At 40.4% G+C, this 18,164-nt stretch overlaps 1 protein-coding gene across 2 annotated transcripts in view; it reads left to right on the top strand.

The window, feature by feature from the left end:
* Nucleotides 1–3,266: 3,266 nt before the first annotated feature.
* The window catches only part of LOC106590383 (receptor activity-modifying protein 3), a 30,062-nt gene continuing 15,164 nt past the window's right edge, over nt 3,267–18,164 (top strand). Inside the window, exons 1-2 of one of the 2 annotated variants that reach the window (XM_045710916.1) lie at nt 3,267–3,671; nt 18,134–18,163. In XM_045710916.1, coding sequence (XP_045566872.1) covers nt 3,578–3,671; nt 18,134–18,163 — 124 coding nt within the window. In that variant the 5' untranslated portion in view covers nt 3,267–3,577. Of the gene's footprint in view, nt 3,672–17,302; nt 18,164 lie in introns of those variants that run through there. The other variant, XM_014181359.2, reaches the window with a different exon arrangement.

The raw sequence follows: 18,164 nt of genomic DNA, 5'->3' as shown, positions 1-18,164 counted from the left end.
TTGGCATCCAATAAATGTTGCACTACTGCCATCAACTAGACTGGAGTAAGTCCCTTATACTTTGCTTGGGGAAAAAAAATAATTAAAAACCCACCACCCTACTCCACTAAATCTATCTAGTCTTATCTTAGGCCAACAGCCTGAAAGGACGGGACACCACCACTCAACATACAATGTAACTCTTCTGACGTCAAATCTCGTACACCAAAATTTTCTGCGAGTTGCAGTACAGTTGATAACCATTGCTGTAAACACTAAAAATCCAATCTTACTGAAGCATATATCACTTGTTAGCCTATCCCTCTGTACTGGTTCAGATCTACTACTCACACCACTCCTCTCAGGATCCCTCCTCCTTCACCCATCTTCCTCTACTTCGTCACTATCTCAGCATATTACAAATTCTGCACTACTCTAACCCTGGTAACCTCAACTTGCCTCTCACCAGACATTTCTGATCCCCAGCCCCTTGAGCACCCCTACAATTAGCACATGCCGCTTCTTTCCTAAATGCTACACATACAGTTGAAGTCAGAAGTTTACATACACCTTAGCCAAATACATTTAAACTCCGTTTTTCACAATTCCTGACATTTAATTGTAGCAAAAATTCCCTGTCTTAGGTCAGTTAGGATCACCACTTTATTTTAAGAATGTGAAATGTCAGAATAATAGTAGAGAGAATTATTTCTTCCAGCTTTTATTTCTTTCATCACATTCCCAGTGGGTCAGAAGTTTACATACACTCAATTACTATTTGATAGCATTGCCTTTAAATTGTTTAACTTGGGTCAAACATTTTGGGTAGCCACAAGCTTCCCATAATAAGTTGGGTGAATTTTGGGCCATTCCTCCTGACAGAGCTGGTGTAACTGAGTCAGGTTTGTAGGCCTCCTTGCTTACACACACTTTTTCAGTTCTGCCCACAAATTTTCTATAGGGTTGAGGTCAGGGCTTTGTGATGGCCACTCCAATACCTTGACTTTGTTGTCCTTAAGCCATTTTGCCACAACTTTGGAAGTATGCTTGGGGTCATTGTCCATTTGGAAGACCCATTTGCGACCAAGCTTTAACTTCCTGACTGATGTCTTGAGATGTTGGTACAATATATCCACATCATTTTCCCTCTTCATGATGCCATCTATTTTGTGAAGTGCACCAGTCCCTCCAGCAGCAAAGCACTCCCACAACATGATGCTGCCACCCCCGTGCTTCACGGTTGGGATGGTGTTCTTCATCTTGTAAGTGTAAGTGTCGGTTCCGTCCCTCTCTTCGCCCCAACCCGGGCTCGAACCAGGGACCCTTGCACACATCAACAACTGACACCCCACGAAGCATCGTTACCCATCGCGCCAAAAAAGCCGCGGCCCTTGCAACGCAAGGGGAAACCCTACTTCAAGTCTCAGAGCGAGTGACGTCACTGATTGAAACGCTATTAGTGCGCACCACCGCTAACTAACTAGCCATTTCACATCGGTTACATAAGCGTCCCCCTTTTTCCTCCAAACATAACGATGGCCTTTATGTTCAAACAGTTCTATTTTTGTTTCATCAGACCAGAGGACATTTCTCCAAAAAGTATGATCTTTGTCCTCATGTGCAGTTGCAAACTGTAGTCTGGCTTTTTTTATGGCGGTTTTGAAGCAGTGGCTTCTTCCTTGCTGAGTGGCCTTTCAGGTTATGTCGTTATAGGACTCGTTTTACTGTGGATATAGATACTTTTGTACCTGTTTCCTCCAGCATCTTCACAAGGTCCTCTGCTGTTGTTCTGGGATTGATTTGCACTTTTCTCACCAAAGTACGTTCATCTCTAGGAGACAGAACGCGTCTCCTTCCTGAGTGGTATGACGGCTGCGTGGTCCCATGGTGTTTATACTTGCGTACTATTGTTTGTACAGATGAACGTGGTACCTTCAGGCGTTTGGAATTGCTCCCAAGGATGAACCAGACTTGTGGAGGTCTACAATTTATTTCTGAGGTCTTGGCTGATTTCTTTTGAGTTTTCCATGATGTCAAGCAAAGAGGCACTGAGTTTGAAGGTATGCCTTGAAATACATCCATAGGTACACCTCCAATTGACTCAAATTATTTCAATTAGCCTATCAGAAGCTTCTAAAGCCATGACATTTCCTGGAATTTTCTAAGCTGTTTAAAGGCACAGTCAATTTAGTATGTGTAAACTTCTGACCCACTGGAATTGTGATACAATGAATTACAAGTGAAATAATCTGTCTGTAAACAATTGTTGGAAAAATGACTTGTGTCATGCAGAAAGTAGATGTCCTAACCGACTTGCCAAAACTATAGTTTGTTAACAAGAAATTTGTGGAGTGGTTGAAAACGAGTTTTAATGATTCCAACCTAAGTGTATGTAAACTTCTGACTTCAACTGTACCTTTGTCTCATGCCCTTCTGCACACTTCTCACACCTAGGAACCTCCCTCCTACACACAGCTGCCACATGCCTATAAGCTTGACACCTGTAACAACTAAATGTATTCAGTACAAAAGCTTGTACTTTTCACCTTTATTTAACTAGGCAAGTCAGTTAAGAACAAATTCTTATTTTCAATGACGGCCTAGGAACAGTGGGTTTACTGTCTTGTTCAGGGGCAGAATGACAGATTTTTTACCTTGTTAGCTCAGGGATTTGATCTTGCAACCTTTTGGTTACTAGTCCAACGCTCTAACCACTAGGCTACCTGCCGCCCCTTGATGACTTGATAACTGATATATCCTAACATCACTTTGTCGGGCAAAGACTCAACATCAGAACTCAAAAGAATAGAGAATGACCTTTTTGTTTCTCCACTCGCCACCCTGTCTATGGCGCAGGGTCGCACCAAACAACGAGCATCACAAACACCGGGAATCTTCCTCTTCATTGGTCGCTAAGCAAAATGTTGTTTTTATTTTATACTAGGCTACTTTTCCTTAGGTATAGGCTGTAATACTTATAATATAACTTTCATTTATGGACATGTATAGAAATATTAAAGCATTCAAAAACATTGCATAAGAATTAATAATGCTACATAAAATGAAATGTAATGATCTATAACGCATTTATAAAAGCTTACAATGTCTTATTCTTCAAATCAAATCAAATTGTATTCGTCACATGCTTCGTAAACAGCAGGTGTGGACTAAGAGTTAAATGCTTACTTAACCACCCTTCCCAACAATGCCGAGAAAAATCGTTATCATATCATTCATATTAAATGGTCAATTTCATGCTTTCTTGCATATGGAATGAGATAGATCGTACCCTTCCTCTCCCTTCCTCTCTCTCTCCTCTTTTCTCCCTCCCTCCTTCCCACCGTCCATCTGAAAGGATGCAAGGAAGCGCAGAAGTCATTTTAACAACGAGATGTGCAGGAAAGCCCATGTGGAGGTTTGATCAGAGGAGCCAGACTTGAGGAGGTGTTGCGGAGTTCGAAGTTTCAAACACGGGCCGACAATCTTGCGTGACGACAGACTCGTGAACTATGAAGGAACTTGCACTCGCGTGCTTTCAGTGAATTTGGATAATTATGGTTTGCCACAGACATTCCTCACCCAGCTGAGATATCATTGAATGCATCGGAATCGTGTGTGTGGGATCTTTATTCACGACGTGATGGATACAAATTCTTTGGCTGTGTTGAAACTCTTACTTGTTGGAATTTTGGGTGAGTATTCTATGGTATTTTATTAGCATATTATGTAGTCTAGGATAGTTTTCTAGATGATTAAAATAAACTATTTCTTAATGATTTAATAGTCTATTTTTTAGCATGTTGCGTCTGTTTTAAATGGGTTCATATCATGGAATAAATTAATGAAAAATGCATTATAATAATTCTCAGATCCTTTTGATTGAAATCTGCTGTCATTGTTCATTCTGTAGCCAATAAGACATTTTAGTTGCATGACCTATCATCTTTAAAAAGGCTGATAATAAATATGAAATAAAATGGATGTTGATCAATCACTTCATGAATTTCATAGAATTTCATAATATATTTGATCAAATATAGTTAATAGCCAACCTAACACCATCTGTCTCTTGACCCTGGTAGATATGTAAAAGACTGTAGGCCAATGATAAAATGCCATTAGAATTCATTAAACAATATAATAACCTCCATACCAGTATGCTGTTCAGAAAATATTTCTTTAAAGGAAAATTCCACCCAAAAATGATATTTTGGTATTTGTTTCATTAGTCCATTGTTGATATAGTCCCAAAATGTTTTGCATGTCAGCAATCAAGTTTTGAAGATATATGACTTTCATAATGCAGAAATACAGCCGGTAGGATAGATTTTGCATCAAAGGATGTTCCGTTTTACATCATATGATGCAAAATGCATCCTGCCGGCTGTATTTCTGTATTTTGAAAGTCATATATCTTGAATTTTCCTTTAACGGATGATGACGATGGATGTCGATTGAAAGGGCCTAATGCAGCCTATACGATTGTCTATAATGACAAGCAATCATTAATATCTTTCAGTTACCACAAATTCATGTTTATATTTGTAACATATGTTACAAAGATAAACTTTGTTGTCCCGGTGTTGAGATTAATTCTTCTTTGGGGAGGATTTTGTTCTGGTTCTCTCATCAGGGGGAGACTTGGACAGGAACCCACCTCCATATACCCAATAGCTTATATTCAAAGCTGAGGCCCAACGATTATGGGTCAGGGATATAGTAAAGTCCCCAAAACTGTCCAGAACTCTCCTGGATACCTGCCATGTAGACTATGTACCGCAAAACAGCCGATGTACAGTGGAAAATGCAAAGGCAGGTTTTGAGGTTTACAACCCAAATGGGACCTCTTACATGCATGCATGATATCCTCAAAAGCTGCATGAGTCCAACTGTATGGGGCACAGGGGGACTATGATTTATATGTTGTATTTATGAAAGATTATGTCATTACATCAGTGCTGCAGCACAATTAGCATTGCTCCACTGAGTAATGTCTGTTTACTTGAATTAGCAGATAATAATGGTTAGGCTATAAAGGGGCATCGAAATTCCGAAACCAAGGAAAAAGCCTTAGGCTCTTCAGTTCTGCAGGTTGTGGCTCCGGTATTTGCATGAGCAGTGTCTTCCTCCTTGAGTTGGCACTCAATCAATAGCGCTGCTCTGTTAATGGGTCACCGCCTCCGATAATGTAATAGTGCTGATGAGCGAAACCCTCAGTTGGAACCCAGGCCTTTGGCTTGGCTTCCCACTGTCACAGCAAGAGGGCAGAGTTGGAACAGTGTTGTGGCTCAGCCAAGGATAGTGTAGAATGCTCTTTGTGTGTGTGTGTGTGTGTGTGTGTGTGTGTGTGTGTGTGTGTGTGTGTGTGTGTGTGTGTGTGTGTGTGTGTGTGTGTGTATATATGTTGTGTGTGGTGTGGTGTGTGTGTATGTGTGTGTGTGTGTGTGTGTGTGTTGTGTGTGTGTGTGTGTGTGTGTGTGTGTGTGTGTGTGTGTGTGTGTGTGTGTGTGTGTGCCGTGGCTTTCTTCTCACACTCCTGAGGATAAGCAAGTAACACATAATGTCCTATCTCTCACAATAAGCCAACATGTTTAGCATTATTATTCTCTGCTTACTGGTTCAGTCAGTAGTTTGAATATGTGGGCCAGGAATAAATCCAGGTTTCGTTTGCATGTGTCTGTGTGATGTGGAAGTGGGGTACGCTCACTTGGATTGTGTGGCCGTCTGGAAGAGAGTACTCTGTGTGAATTGAAACTGAGGTGAACCCTCATTGCCATTTTTCATACCTCAATAGGGGTTTTAAGTACACTGTAAAAACAAATCCTGTTGTTTTTACAGTAACTTACTGGCAGCAAATTACCTGTAAATTACTGTAAAAAAGGTACAGCCTGTTACCATAAATTCCAAATAAATGTTGGTTTAACAGTACATTAATGTAAACTTTACAGTAATGTAAATCAAATCAAATGTTATTTGTCACATGCGCTGAAAACAACTTGTGTAGACTTTACTGTGAAATGCTCACTTACGAGTACGTGGAGTGTAAATATAGACTAGTGAGTGTGCGTAGGGTCAGTGCAAGATAAGAGTCAGTGCAGATAGTTTTGGTACCATTAATTGACTATTTAGCAGTCTGGCTATTTAGCAGTGTTATGGCTTGTGGTAGAAGGCATGTACTGTTAAATCAAAGTTTATTTGGAATTTACGGTAACATACTGTACATATTTGTACAGTAACTTACAGGTAACTGGCTGTCAGTAAGTTACCGTAAAAACAACAGGACGTTTTTTTAACAGTGTACTGAAATGGAGTGCTGTGTACGTTTTCTGTGCCTGACTCTAAATGGGGTGGCCATACCTGTGTCCTCTGTCTCACTCACTCGCACATGCATGCGCACACGCACACACACACACACACACACTTTCTTCTCTTTGTCTCCCTTCCTATCACTCTTATACACAGCAGGTCACAGAGCCACTTTGGCAATGATCATTGGCACTAAGACAGATTTTCTAAATGAGCGTGGCTGACAAAAATTGTGACTTTCCATTAATTAACTCTTGTGCTGTGACTTACTAAGGCGGACACAGATCACACCTAATCTTGGCAAGGGTCATTGGCACTAAGACAGATTTTCTAAGTGAGCATGGCTGACAAAAATGGTGATTTTCCATTAATTAACTCTTGTGCTGTGACTTACTAAGGCGGACACAGATCATGCCTAATCTTGGACTAAGAAGACATTTCGGAAGAGAGAACCGCCATTGAACTTGTTTTTTTAAGTCTAGGTCTAGGCTTAATCTGTGTCTGGAAATGAATGTGTTAGAAATAAGATTCAGTGGTGTAAAGTACTTAAGTACAAATAATTTAAAGTACAAAGTAGTTTTTTTTTACAATTCATATTTTTGACAACTTTTACTTTTACTTCACTACATTCCTAAAGAAAATAACGTTATTTTTACTCCATACATTTTCCCTGACACCCAAAAGTACTTGTTACATTTTGAATGCTTAGCAGGACAGGAAAATGGTCGCTATCACTCACTTATCAAGAGAACATCCCTGGTCATCCATACTACCTTTGATCTGGCGTACTCGCTAAACACACGTCTGAGTGTTGGCTATCCGTATAAAAAAAATCTTTAAAATGCTGCCGTCTGGTTTGCTTAATGTAAGACATTTGAAATGATTTATACTTGTGCTTTTACTTTTTACTTTTACAGTTGTATGGGGAGACAGATATCGATGCTGGTTCTCATGGAAACCATAGCCTTGCCAGTTTAACTGTTTGAAATCTCCCTAAACGACTTTCTTTTGACTTCCGGGTCCCTTGTACGTCAATACTTCTGCTGGATTTAAAGCATTGTCATTGTGTTGTGTCGCCATGCAACTGCTAGAATGCCAATGGTATTTGATTTTTTTAAATTTATTTAAGTTCATGTGCTAATAGACTGCCTTGCAATACCAGTGTTGTTTAAAAAAAGATATCTTCCAAACATATTATGTGTGGTATTTGGAGAGAACTGAAGGCAGAAGGAGGCTGGAGGATATTTTTTCCTTTTTCATGAATGGAATAGTTGACTTGAAGCAGTGACCTTCAACTAAATGCCTCAGTGACTTTTCCCCACTGTATTTTCTGTTTGGTTTTCTCTCCCCCATATTGGAATGAGTTTAAATTTCAAGGGCTTTTATTGAGTGGCTCAGAGGCTTCCGCTCGTTTACCACGTTGTCATTTTAAGATTCTTTATCTGTAACCAACAGTCTGCCTTGGTAATATTGACTGATCATGGTGATGTTGTCACACACCCATTGTATTTTCAGTTAACAAAAGGGAAGCGTTCCCATTTGGTTGTGAGATGACATTATCTAATCCTGTCTGAATATTATTGGAATGGTGTCAGGTATGATGCTCCAGAAACATCCTCAGCACGTTCAAGCAACATTTCCATGGCTTTTTGAGAATGATTGTCGCTGCAATGTTTTTTCAAATGGGACATTCTCAGAACAATTCCATCCTAGACAATTAGATGTTTGTCACGTCCTGACCAATATAAGTTGTTATTTTCTATGGTAGAGTGGTCAGGGCATGACAGGGGGTGTTTTTGTGTTTGTTCTGTTTTCTATTTCTATGTTGTAGTTCTAGTTTGTCTATTTCTAGGTTGGGGTTTATTGGGTTGACCTTCAATTGGAGGCAGCTGGTCCTCGTTGCCTCTGATTGGAGGTCATATTTAGTAGGGGTGTTTCTGCATGTTGTTTGTGGGTTATTGTCTTTTGAGTAGTGTGTTGTACTCTCTGCGTCACGGTTTGTTCGGTTGTATTTTCTAGTATTGCATTCAGTTTCACTTTTAATAAATATGTGGAACTACGGAAACGCTGCATCTCGGTCTGCTCCATCGAACAGCCATGACAACGTTAGAGGAAAATTATCATTATGTGAACCCAAACATGTTTTTAAGCTTAAACAGAGAAAATACACCTCAGATATTTGGTCAGGTATCTGTGTTTACATGTGTCCCATTGTCTACACTCCCCACAATAACTTTCCTCTCCAAACAGGAATGGGTTAATGCTATAGCCTCTCTGGAATGTCCCTCCTTGCTTGGAGTGACCATCCCTCACATGATTTTAATTCAGGCTTTCTCTTTCCCCGGCTATGCAGCGTTTATTTCGGTCCCTTTTCAACATGGCCATTCATGACAACCCCTTCCTGCTTTTGTTTGCGAAGTCCAGAGAGCCTCTCTCTGTCTTCAACATCCATGTCAATCCTCAGTCGCCTTTTCCACTCCACTTTCTCATCCAATCCCCCTGGCCCAGTATCACGATCCCACTTTGAACCTTACCCTATGACTTCGGATTGAGGCTGTGGTTGCCAATCCACAACATCCACGTAATCTTGAGCCTTTGTCCACTTAGTGGTTCATTCCCTCAGTCAAAGCAGAAGTCAGGCACAAGGTACAATGTAGGGTCCTAATTTGAGCCAGTTTGCTACAGCAGGAATATAATCTTGCAGCAACAGGAAATGGTCATTATTATGTGGATTATCAATAACTGACAAGGGTTGATACGTTTTCCGTAAGGAAAAATCTAATCAAAGTGGAAATTACAAACTTCATAAGCCTTTATAAACCTCATGCACTACAAGTTTTACATTTGCAATGCAGGAACGTTTTCCTGCAACAGGGTGATCAAATTAAGATCCTAAATCTGTAGTCTAATACTTCAGAACCTCTTGGGGCTAAATGGAAGACGTGTTAGCAATTAAGAATAATTTCATAATATGTACTTTTGTTCATTATTTAGGCGAATGACTGGGGAATTCTAGGGCATTTTGTGGTGTTAAATCATTAGATGTTATCACGTCTGCCCAGTTTCATTTAAGTAAAGTTGATTGAGTTGACTTAAAAGATCACGCCCACCATGCTCAGAGGTACATTTTCTATTTGGATTGATGCCTGTCTTCCACCAAGGCGTAGTGGCCTGATTGAAATGTGAATTATGTTGTCCAAGGGATTTGATATGTGTGATAAAAATAATCAAAGGGCTTTGATCAAAGCATTCATGATGAAGCCTGTTTATTGTGTATAAATCATCTAAGAAGATGATCATAACATCGATGTTGGTCATTAATGTTGGAAATGTATGTTTTACTGGTCATCTTGAATTAGTTATCTACTCTTTTTGCAGCAATAGGTTTTGTACCTATGTAATTAGCGGGCAAAACTGGCTGCAATGATGTCTTAAGATTTCATGGTCAGGTTGTATACTGGTTTTAAAAGGACAACCAAAATAGGATTTATTTCCTATGACATCTTGATGTCATCTTTACCTTGTCTTAACAGAGACCAGTTTGTTGTAATCTCGTTATGTGGCAAATAACCAGCACGATTTTAAAATCACAGCAGAGGTAATTTCAACGTTCTCTTACCAAGCTGAAATGATGGAATCCAGCCCTCCAATTCTCCCAAGTGCAAATCAATAAATAAGACAGGTCTGGGAACATTGCTACACTACTACGGTAGCTTATCATTCTTTTATACCATTACTGCTCTCAACAAAATAGTGTGACAATGAAAAATGTGCTTTTAAAAGTATGTGACTTTAGACACTGTGACTTTAGGCATGGAACAGGACTTAAGTCAATTGACTGCCTCTATTGGGCTGTATGGGAGCATAAGTGTCACGGTTGTCGTAAGGATTGGACCAAAATGCAGCGGGAATATGTATACTCATCTTCTTTTTATTTGAAGAAGGAGAAACAACTAAATACGTATACAAAAAAAGAACAAACCGAAACAGTCCTGTCAGGTGCAACAAACACTATACAAGGAACAACTGCCCACAAAATCCCATAGAAAAACACCCCTCTTAAATAGGACCTTCAATTAGAAGCAACTACGAGCAGCCGCTTCCAATTGAAGGTCAACCCAACAAACACCACATAGAAATACACATACTAGAACTAACATAGAAATATACTAACAAGAACATAACCCAACAAACCCCGAAACGCTCTAAACAAACACCCCTCTTAAATAAGAACATAACCTAACAAACCCCGAAACACTCTAAACAAACACGTCCTGACCAAACTACAATAACAAATAACCCCTTATACTGGTCAGGATGTGACAATAAGTTTAACTTGTGAGTAAATTATGCATAAAAAATGTCAATAGGATATTTGAGTTATGTGTGGGTATAGTATTTGGCTTAGTAAGACTGCAAAGTTGGCCACATAACAGAAGTAAAATGTATTGCAATAGCTATAGTACAGTACTAAAACATTTAATCTGGATTGATGCCATCTGCTTATTGTAATTTATTTGTTTTTCAACAAATCCCCCTTAATTTTCATCTAATGATTGAGAATAAATTGCAAGAGATATCAATCCTGGTCCACATAGAGAGTTTCTCTATCTATCCCAAATTGGCCAGCACTAAATGACAGCCTTTTTAACCTTTAGAGCACAACCTTAGTAGGAAGAGGTGTGTACTTCAATGAGTGACAGACAAGCTTCAAATAGATTGTAGAATGACATTGGGGAACCTTGGCCAGTCGAAGTTAGTATCACAACTACATCCTCCCATTGTTGCTGTGACACAGGGTGCATGCTAGTTTCTGCGCCTGTGGTGAGAGTCCATTTATTATAATCACAGTTAATGACAGCAATTTGGACAATGGCAAATTTGAGAGCAGACTATTTCAGTTACCTGCACTAATGGCCTCTTATATTTTTGATGAAGGCTTCGAGGACTGAAACGTCAATATTATCAACCAAAGTGAATCGATAAACGTCCCGGTTTGTTAAACAAGTGACAGTGGTACCTTTATCCTCTCCATTTTTGCTCTGTATTTTTTGCACCCAGACAACCTGTACTCAAATATGATCTCATTTGAAACAAACACCCCCTTTTGCAATTTGACTTCAATGAGCTCATTCTATGACATAATTTATTAATTGAGGAATTGCAAATTACCTCAGACCATCAGAGTGGTTTGAATGTAATGTAAGATGCAATGCAATGTATGATGAGAACCATGTACTTGGATTAGAACTGCATCATGAACATGACAAGTCAAACATCCCCCCTCTCAATCTCTCTCTCTCTCTCTCTCTCTCTCTCCACTATATGACACCTCCCCATGCATCCCAGCAGATCATTTGCCTTCATTGATATTTTCGTCTCCGTTGAACTGTTTGTTTCAAGTTAGCAGCCGCAGCGCTCGAGCAACTTCAAAGTACCACCTCAACTTGAAATTAATAGAAACGCCATAGGTCAACATTAGCATTGATGATGTTTAGCACCAACAGAAGCATACAGTGAGTTGAGATCAAGCCGAAGAGCTTTGCTCTCTGCAAAGAGACAGCAATACTGCCAAGGGAACAGGGACCTGTAGCGTTGTCCTTTTTTTGACAGCTAAGGCTATACTTGAGAGGCTGAGTAAGTCTCCTTGCTCCAGTTGTGAAGTGGACTCCAGTGCCCGGCGAAGCATGACGTCTTGACACCTGCAGATAGATGACCTTGGACTGCTATCGAACAGAGTACAGACTGGTTATTTTCTGATTACATTCGGTGTCTGGCCCTGTGTTAACCTCTAGCAGCCTCAAGGAAATTACTGGGAGATTAGAAGTATCACATCTGAGAAATTAGGACTTTTATTTAAGCCTGGTTCTGGGCTCCGAGAAGTTTGTCCCATTAAGCGTTCCTTGGCTAATTTCAAAGAAGCTATCAAGAAGGATATAGCACATTGGTGTCAGACATATGGCCCATGGGTAGTTTGAGTAAAAACAAAAATCTCTATGTAATAATAATCGATATACTTTAAAATGACTAAAACCAAATTGAAACTGTGTAAAAATGAGAATGGACCTACATTCTTCACTGTGTCCAGCTCGCTAATATTCACAGTAATGAAAGCTATACAGTGGATACAGGACTATGTCTTGCCAATTTTGATGGTAAGGAAACATAAAAAGGTTCAATGCGGCCCTCTGACCTCATTGAAGACCGAATGCGGCCCTCGGGGCAAAATTAGTTTGACACCACTAATGTAGTGGAACATATCATACTGACAACATGTTACCCCCCTGGAAGAGGAATGGGCCTGCCATGCCAAAACAGGAAAGGGCCTTCCCCAAACTGTTGCCACAAAGTTGGAAGCACAGAATTGTCTAGAATGTCATTGTATGCTGTAGCATTAAGATTTCCCTTCACTGGAACTACGGGGTCTTGCATGAACCATGGAAAACAGCCCTAGACCATTATTCCTCCTCCAACAAACTGTATAGTTGGCACTATGCATTGGGGCAAGTAGCGTTCTCCTGGCATCCGCCAAACCCAGATTCGTCCGCTGGACTGCCAGATAGTGAAGCGTGATTCATCACTCCAGAGAACGCGTTTCCACTGCTCCAGAGTCCAATGGCGGCGAGCTTTACACCACTCCAGCCAACGCTTGGCATTGTGCATGGTGATCTTAGGCTTGTGTGCGGCTGTTCCACCATGGAAACCCATTTTATGAAGCTCCCGACGAACAGTCCTTGTGCTGACGTTGCTTCCCGAGGCAGTTTGGACCTTGGGTGTGAGTGTTGCAACCGAGGACAGACGATTTTTACGCACCACATGCTTCAGTACTTGCCGGTCCTGTTCTGTGAGCTTGTGTGCCTACCACTTCGCAGCTGAGCCGTTGTTGCTCCTAGACATTTCCACTTCACAATAACAGCACTTACAGTTGACCGGGGCAGCTCTAGCAGGGCAGAAATTTGACGAAATGACTTGTTGGAAAGGTGGCATCCTATGACGGTGCCACGTTGAAAGTCATTGAGCTCTTCAGTAAGGCCATTCGACTGCCAATGTTTGTCTATGGAGATTTCATGGCTGTGTGCTCGATTTTATACGCCTATCAGCAACGGGTGTGGCTAAAATAGCCAAATCCAAAAATGTGAAGGGGTGTCCACATACTTTTGTATATATAGTGTATCTTGTTTACTGTCTACATTAGCCCCGCTACGTACTCCATTTTTGCAGGTAGCTACATTTTTCACCCTACTGTATCACACTCAGCGTAAAGTGTATTTCTGTGTATAGAATATTTATACAACAGACAAGTTGGCAATTCAGGAACATGGCAACGCTACAAGGTGAAGCCTTTTTGTATCTTTGTATTTCATGCTTCAGTCGACGTTCTCTACCGACAAGTTCTTAATTGTTTCAACCACAGGACTATATTAGGCATATGGAGGGGTGAGGTGGGGGCATGCGGGGAGGTGTTGACAGTCACAGCATTGTTCCCATATGAAGATAAAACCCAATGAGAAGTGTTATGCTTGATGGCCCTGCACTTGGCACAATGCTATGCTTCTATTTTTATTTTCAGAACCTAGCATGTTGGTTCTATAGCTTCCCTAATAGACTTATACAAAATGGATTATGTGGTTGCTAGGAAGCGACTAATTCAAATACTGTCTCTTCAATTTGAAACAGCATTTTCTTTTTTCTTTTTAGGCTCCAGAAGAACGTTTATTTTCGAGTCAGGATGCAAGTGAATTTCTCAGCTTTCTGAATGATATCCTTGTAGTGTGGAAGAGAGACTGACAAGGGTTTACTAGCTCCAGTCTTATAAAAGCTGTGTTTTAATTTCTCTATTTAATGGATGGATTTGGCCCTTTGACTCACTGCTGTGCAAATGTAAACCAGGAATATTACTCAAGAGACGCCTCATTGGTTAATGTGAGACTTCAGATTTCTAGTTCTCATAAACCCTGTCATCCTATTGCCAAGTGAGAGGGAACAAGGCTGTAGTAAAAATGAAGGCACCCAAAGCAGCAGCAGACAGACACCACGCTGTCTTTATCAAACTCACGCAACGGACGACAGCCTCAACTCAGATATGCATTCAGCAGGTCATAAAGCTAGTGATCCAACTGTAAACGGAAGTTAACTTTTTAGGGCTTAATGAAGCCTTCATAAACCCTTTATAAGTCCTATATAGATGTTTCAGACATCATTCATAAGCAGATATGAGATTCTATAGCTATGCAGTACAACGTGGCAAAAGGGTTATGCCACATTTGGCAAAGCACCAGACGTAAGGACCTTTTATATCACCCTTTATATAGTATGACTTGTCCTAATGATTTGTGTATCATCTATTGAGTGCTTATGAATGCTCTATAAAGACGTTATAACTTGTTCTTTTAAAGTGGCACTGTAAGAGAGGCGGCAGGTAGCCTAATGGTTAGAGCGTTGGACTAGTAACCAAACTTTTTATACTTAAGTATATTTAAAACCAAATACTTTTAGACTTTTACTCAAGTAGTATTTTACTGGTTGACTTATATTTTTACTTCAGTCGTTTTCTATTGTGTCATCAGTGTGTTATCAGTTTATCAGTTTGTCATCAGTTTGTCATCAGTGTGTTATCAGTTTGTTATCAGTTTGTCATCAGTTTGTCATAAGTGTGTTATCAGTGTGTTATCAGTTTGTTATCAGTGTGTTATCAGTTTGTTATCAGTGTGTTATCAGTTTGTCATCAGTGTGTTATCAGTGTGTTATCAGTTTGTCATCTGTGTGTTATCAGTGTGTTATCAGTTTGTCATCTGTGTGTTATCAGTGTGTTATCAGTGTGTTATCAGTGTGTTATCAGTTTGTCATCAGTGTGTTATCAGTTTGTCATCAGTGTGTCATCAGTGTGTTATCAGTTTCAGTGTGTTATCAGTTTGTCATCAGTTTGTCATCAGTTTGTCATCAGTTTGTCATCAGTGTGTTATCAGTTTGTCATCAGTGTGTTATCAGTTTGTCATCAGTTTGTCATCTGTGTGTTATCAGTTTGTCATCAGTGTGTTATCAGTTTGTCATCAGTTTGTCATCTGTGTGTTATCAGTTTGTCATCAGTGTGTTATCAGTTTGTTATCAGTTTGTCATCAGTGTGTTATCAGTTTGTCATCAGTGTGTCATCAGTTTGTTATCAGTTTGTTATCAGTGTGTTATCAGTTTGTTATCAGTTTGTCATCAGTGTGTTATCAGTTTGTTATCAGTTTGTTATCAGTTTGTCATCAGTGTGTTATCAGTTTGTCATCAGTGTGTTATCAGTTTGTCATCAGTGTGTTATCAGTTTGTTATCAGTTTGTCATCAGTGTGTTATCAGTTTGTTATCAGTTTGTCATCAGTGTGTTATAAGTTTCAGTGTGTTATCAGTGTGTTATCAGTTTGTTATCAGTTTGTCATCAGTGTGTTATAAGTTTCAGTGTGTTATCAGTGTGTTAACAGTTTCAGTTTGTTATCAGTGTGTTAAAAGTTTCAGTTTGTTATCAGTGTGTTATCAGTTTCAGTTTGTTATCCGTGTGTTATTTGTGTTTCCCTTCCAGACTTTTCATACGAGATGCAAAGGCCCCCATAGCAATTTCCAGACCCGCTGGAAACTAAAACTGTCAATTGAAACCCATAATAGCCAAACTCTTTCAGCTGGGGAGAAAGTGAGCCGTGAGCCACCTATACAATCGTGGGGGAACACTGTGTGGGTATAAGGGAAGCTGAATGCCTTTGTGTCTGGGATGTACATAGTATTGAAGGTTTGTCAGGAGAGGGGGGGACTGATTTGTGAAAACACTCATTGTGACGACCCTGTATTTGTGTCATGCCCCGATACCATTTGAACGTATCACACGTAGCGATCACAGACCCCTCTGCTTTGAACACATATCCTGCGGGAGGAAATTGCTAAATTTAACGTAGTTATCCCCCGGGTGAGACTGAACTAAACAGCATAGTTTTTGTAATCGCAGATCAAGTAAAAACAACTGTGGGTTCACTCAGAATGCTTACACTGTATTTGTGGTTTTGAGTCAATGTCCAACAATGACGAAGAGCCCCCTCGGGGTGGGGGCACAGGTTCAGCCGAGAGGACGACAGGTGTCCTAAGAGACAGAAGCCCTTAACCAACAATGCTTTAAGAAGTTAAGAAAAAATATATATATGTGTTAAGTAAAAATATATAAGTAAAACATTTCAAATAAAAGTAACAAATAATTAAACAGCAGCAGTAAAATAACAAGGGAGGCTATAAACAGGGGGTACCGGTACAGAGTCAATGTGCGGGGGCACCTGTTAGTTGAGGTAATTGAGGTGATATGTACATGTAGGTACTATGCATAGATTATAAACAGAGAGTAGCAGCAGCGTAAAAGAGGGGTCTGGGAAGCCATTTGATTAGCTGTTCAGGAGCCTTATGGCTTGGGGGTAGAAGCTGTTAAGAAGCCGTTTGGACCTAGACTTGGTGCTCCGGTACCGCTTGCCGTGTGGTAGCAGAGAGAACAGTCTATGACTAGGGTGGCTGGAGTCTTTCACAATTTTTAGGGCCTTCCTCTGACACTGCCTGATATAGAGGTCCTGGATGGCAGGAAGCTTGTCCCCAGTGATGTACTGGGATATACGCACTACCCTCTGTAGTGCCTTGTGGTCAGAGGCCGACCAGTTGCCATAGCAGGCAGTGATGCAACCAGTCAGGATGCTCTCGATGGTGCAGCTGTAGAACCTTTTGAGGATCTGAGGACCCATGCCAAATCTTTTCAGTCTCCTGAGGGGGAATAGGCTTTGTCGTGCCCTCTTCACAACTGTCTTGGTGTGTTTGGACCATGATAGTTTGTTGGTGATGTGGAGACCAAGGAACTTGAAGCTCTCAACCTGTTCCACTACAGCCCCGTCAATGAGAATGTGGGCGTGCTTGGTCCTCCTTTTCCTGTTGTCCACGATCATCTCCGTTGTCTTGATCACACTGAGGGAGAGTTTGTTGTCCTGGCACCACATGACCAGGTCTCTGACCTCCCTATAGGCTGTCTCATCGCTGTCGGTGATCAGGCCTACCACTTGATGATAGTGTTGGAGTCGTGCATGGCCATGCAGTCATGGTCCTCCCCCCTGAATTTAGTGTGCACTTGTGCATGACAACAGCAGCAGCAGCAGCAGCAGCAACAACATCCGACATCAGACAGCTTGCCATTGTTCCAGAAAACTCTTTAATGAATTTGTTCTTCTCGCCATCATTTACTCAATTAGCGATTCTCACACAACTGTTTCATAAACTGTGAATTCATGTTTCTTTATTTTTTTGTCAGCCAGGATGTGTTTAGAATGGGAAAGGTAAGGGCCAGCTGGTCAGAATTGTCAGTTTTATGTTAAAGGTTCTATATATGTTTCAGTTGTGTTTTGACAACAACGTTTAAAACTGCAATATGTAGCTTTTTCGGCAACCCGACCAAATTCATGTAGAAAATTGTGTTCTAGATCTGTCATTTTCATTGAAAGCAAGTCTAAGAAGCAGTACATCTGTTCTATTTGCACTTTTTCTATGCTTCCCATTCTTAAGTTTTGTTTTTGCATCTTTTACTTTCGGTTTTGCACACTACCTTCAAACAGCTGAAAATACAATATTTTGGGTAACTGAAAATATATTTCAGAGTGATATAGATGGTACAATGGTTCTCTACACTATACATTTAAATTAGGCAAGCTATTCGAATTTTAGTAACTAGGAAATGGCAGTGATTTCTGCATATTGCATCTTTAATGTTGGTCCCAAAAAAGTCATGATTCAATGAGACTGTTGTCATGACTACTAACACTGTTTCAAGTCTCTGTGTGATTTTGTCTTTGACAGTGAACTCTTGGATGACTAGAGGATTGTCAGG

Source organism: Salmo salar, chromosome ssa29, assembly GCF_905237065.1.
Source record: "Salmo salar chromosome ssa29, Ssal_v3.1, whole genome shotgun sequence".
In the NCBI taxonomy this organism is placed as follows: domain Eukaryota; kingdom Metazoa; phylum Chordata; class Actinopteri; order Salmoniformes; family Salmonidae; genus Salmo; species Salmo salar.
Note: the sequence above shows the minus strand (reverse complement) of the source record. Positions and strands in the feature narration are given on the sequence as shown.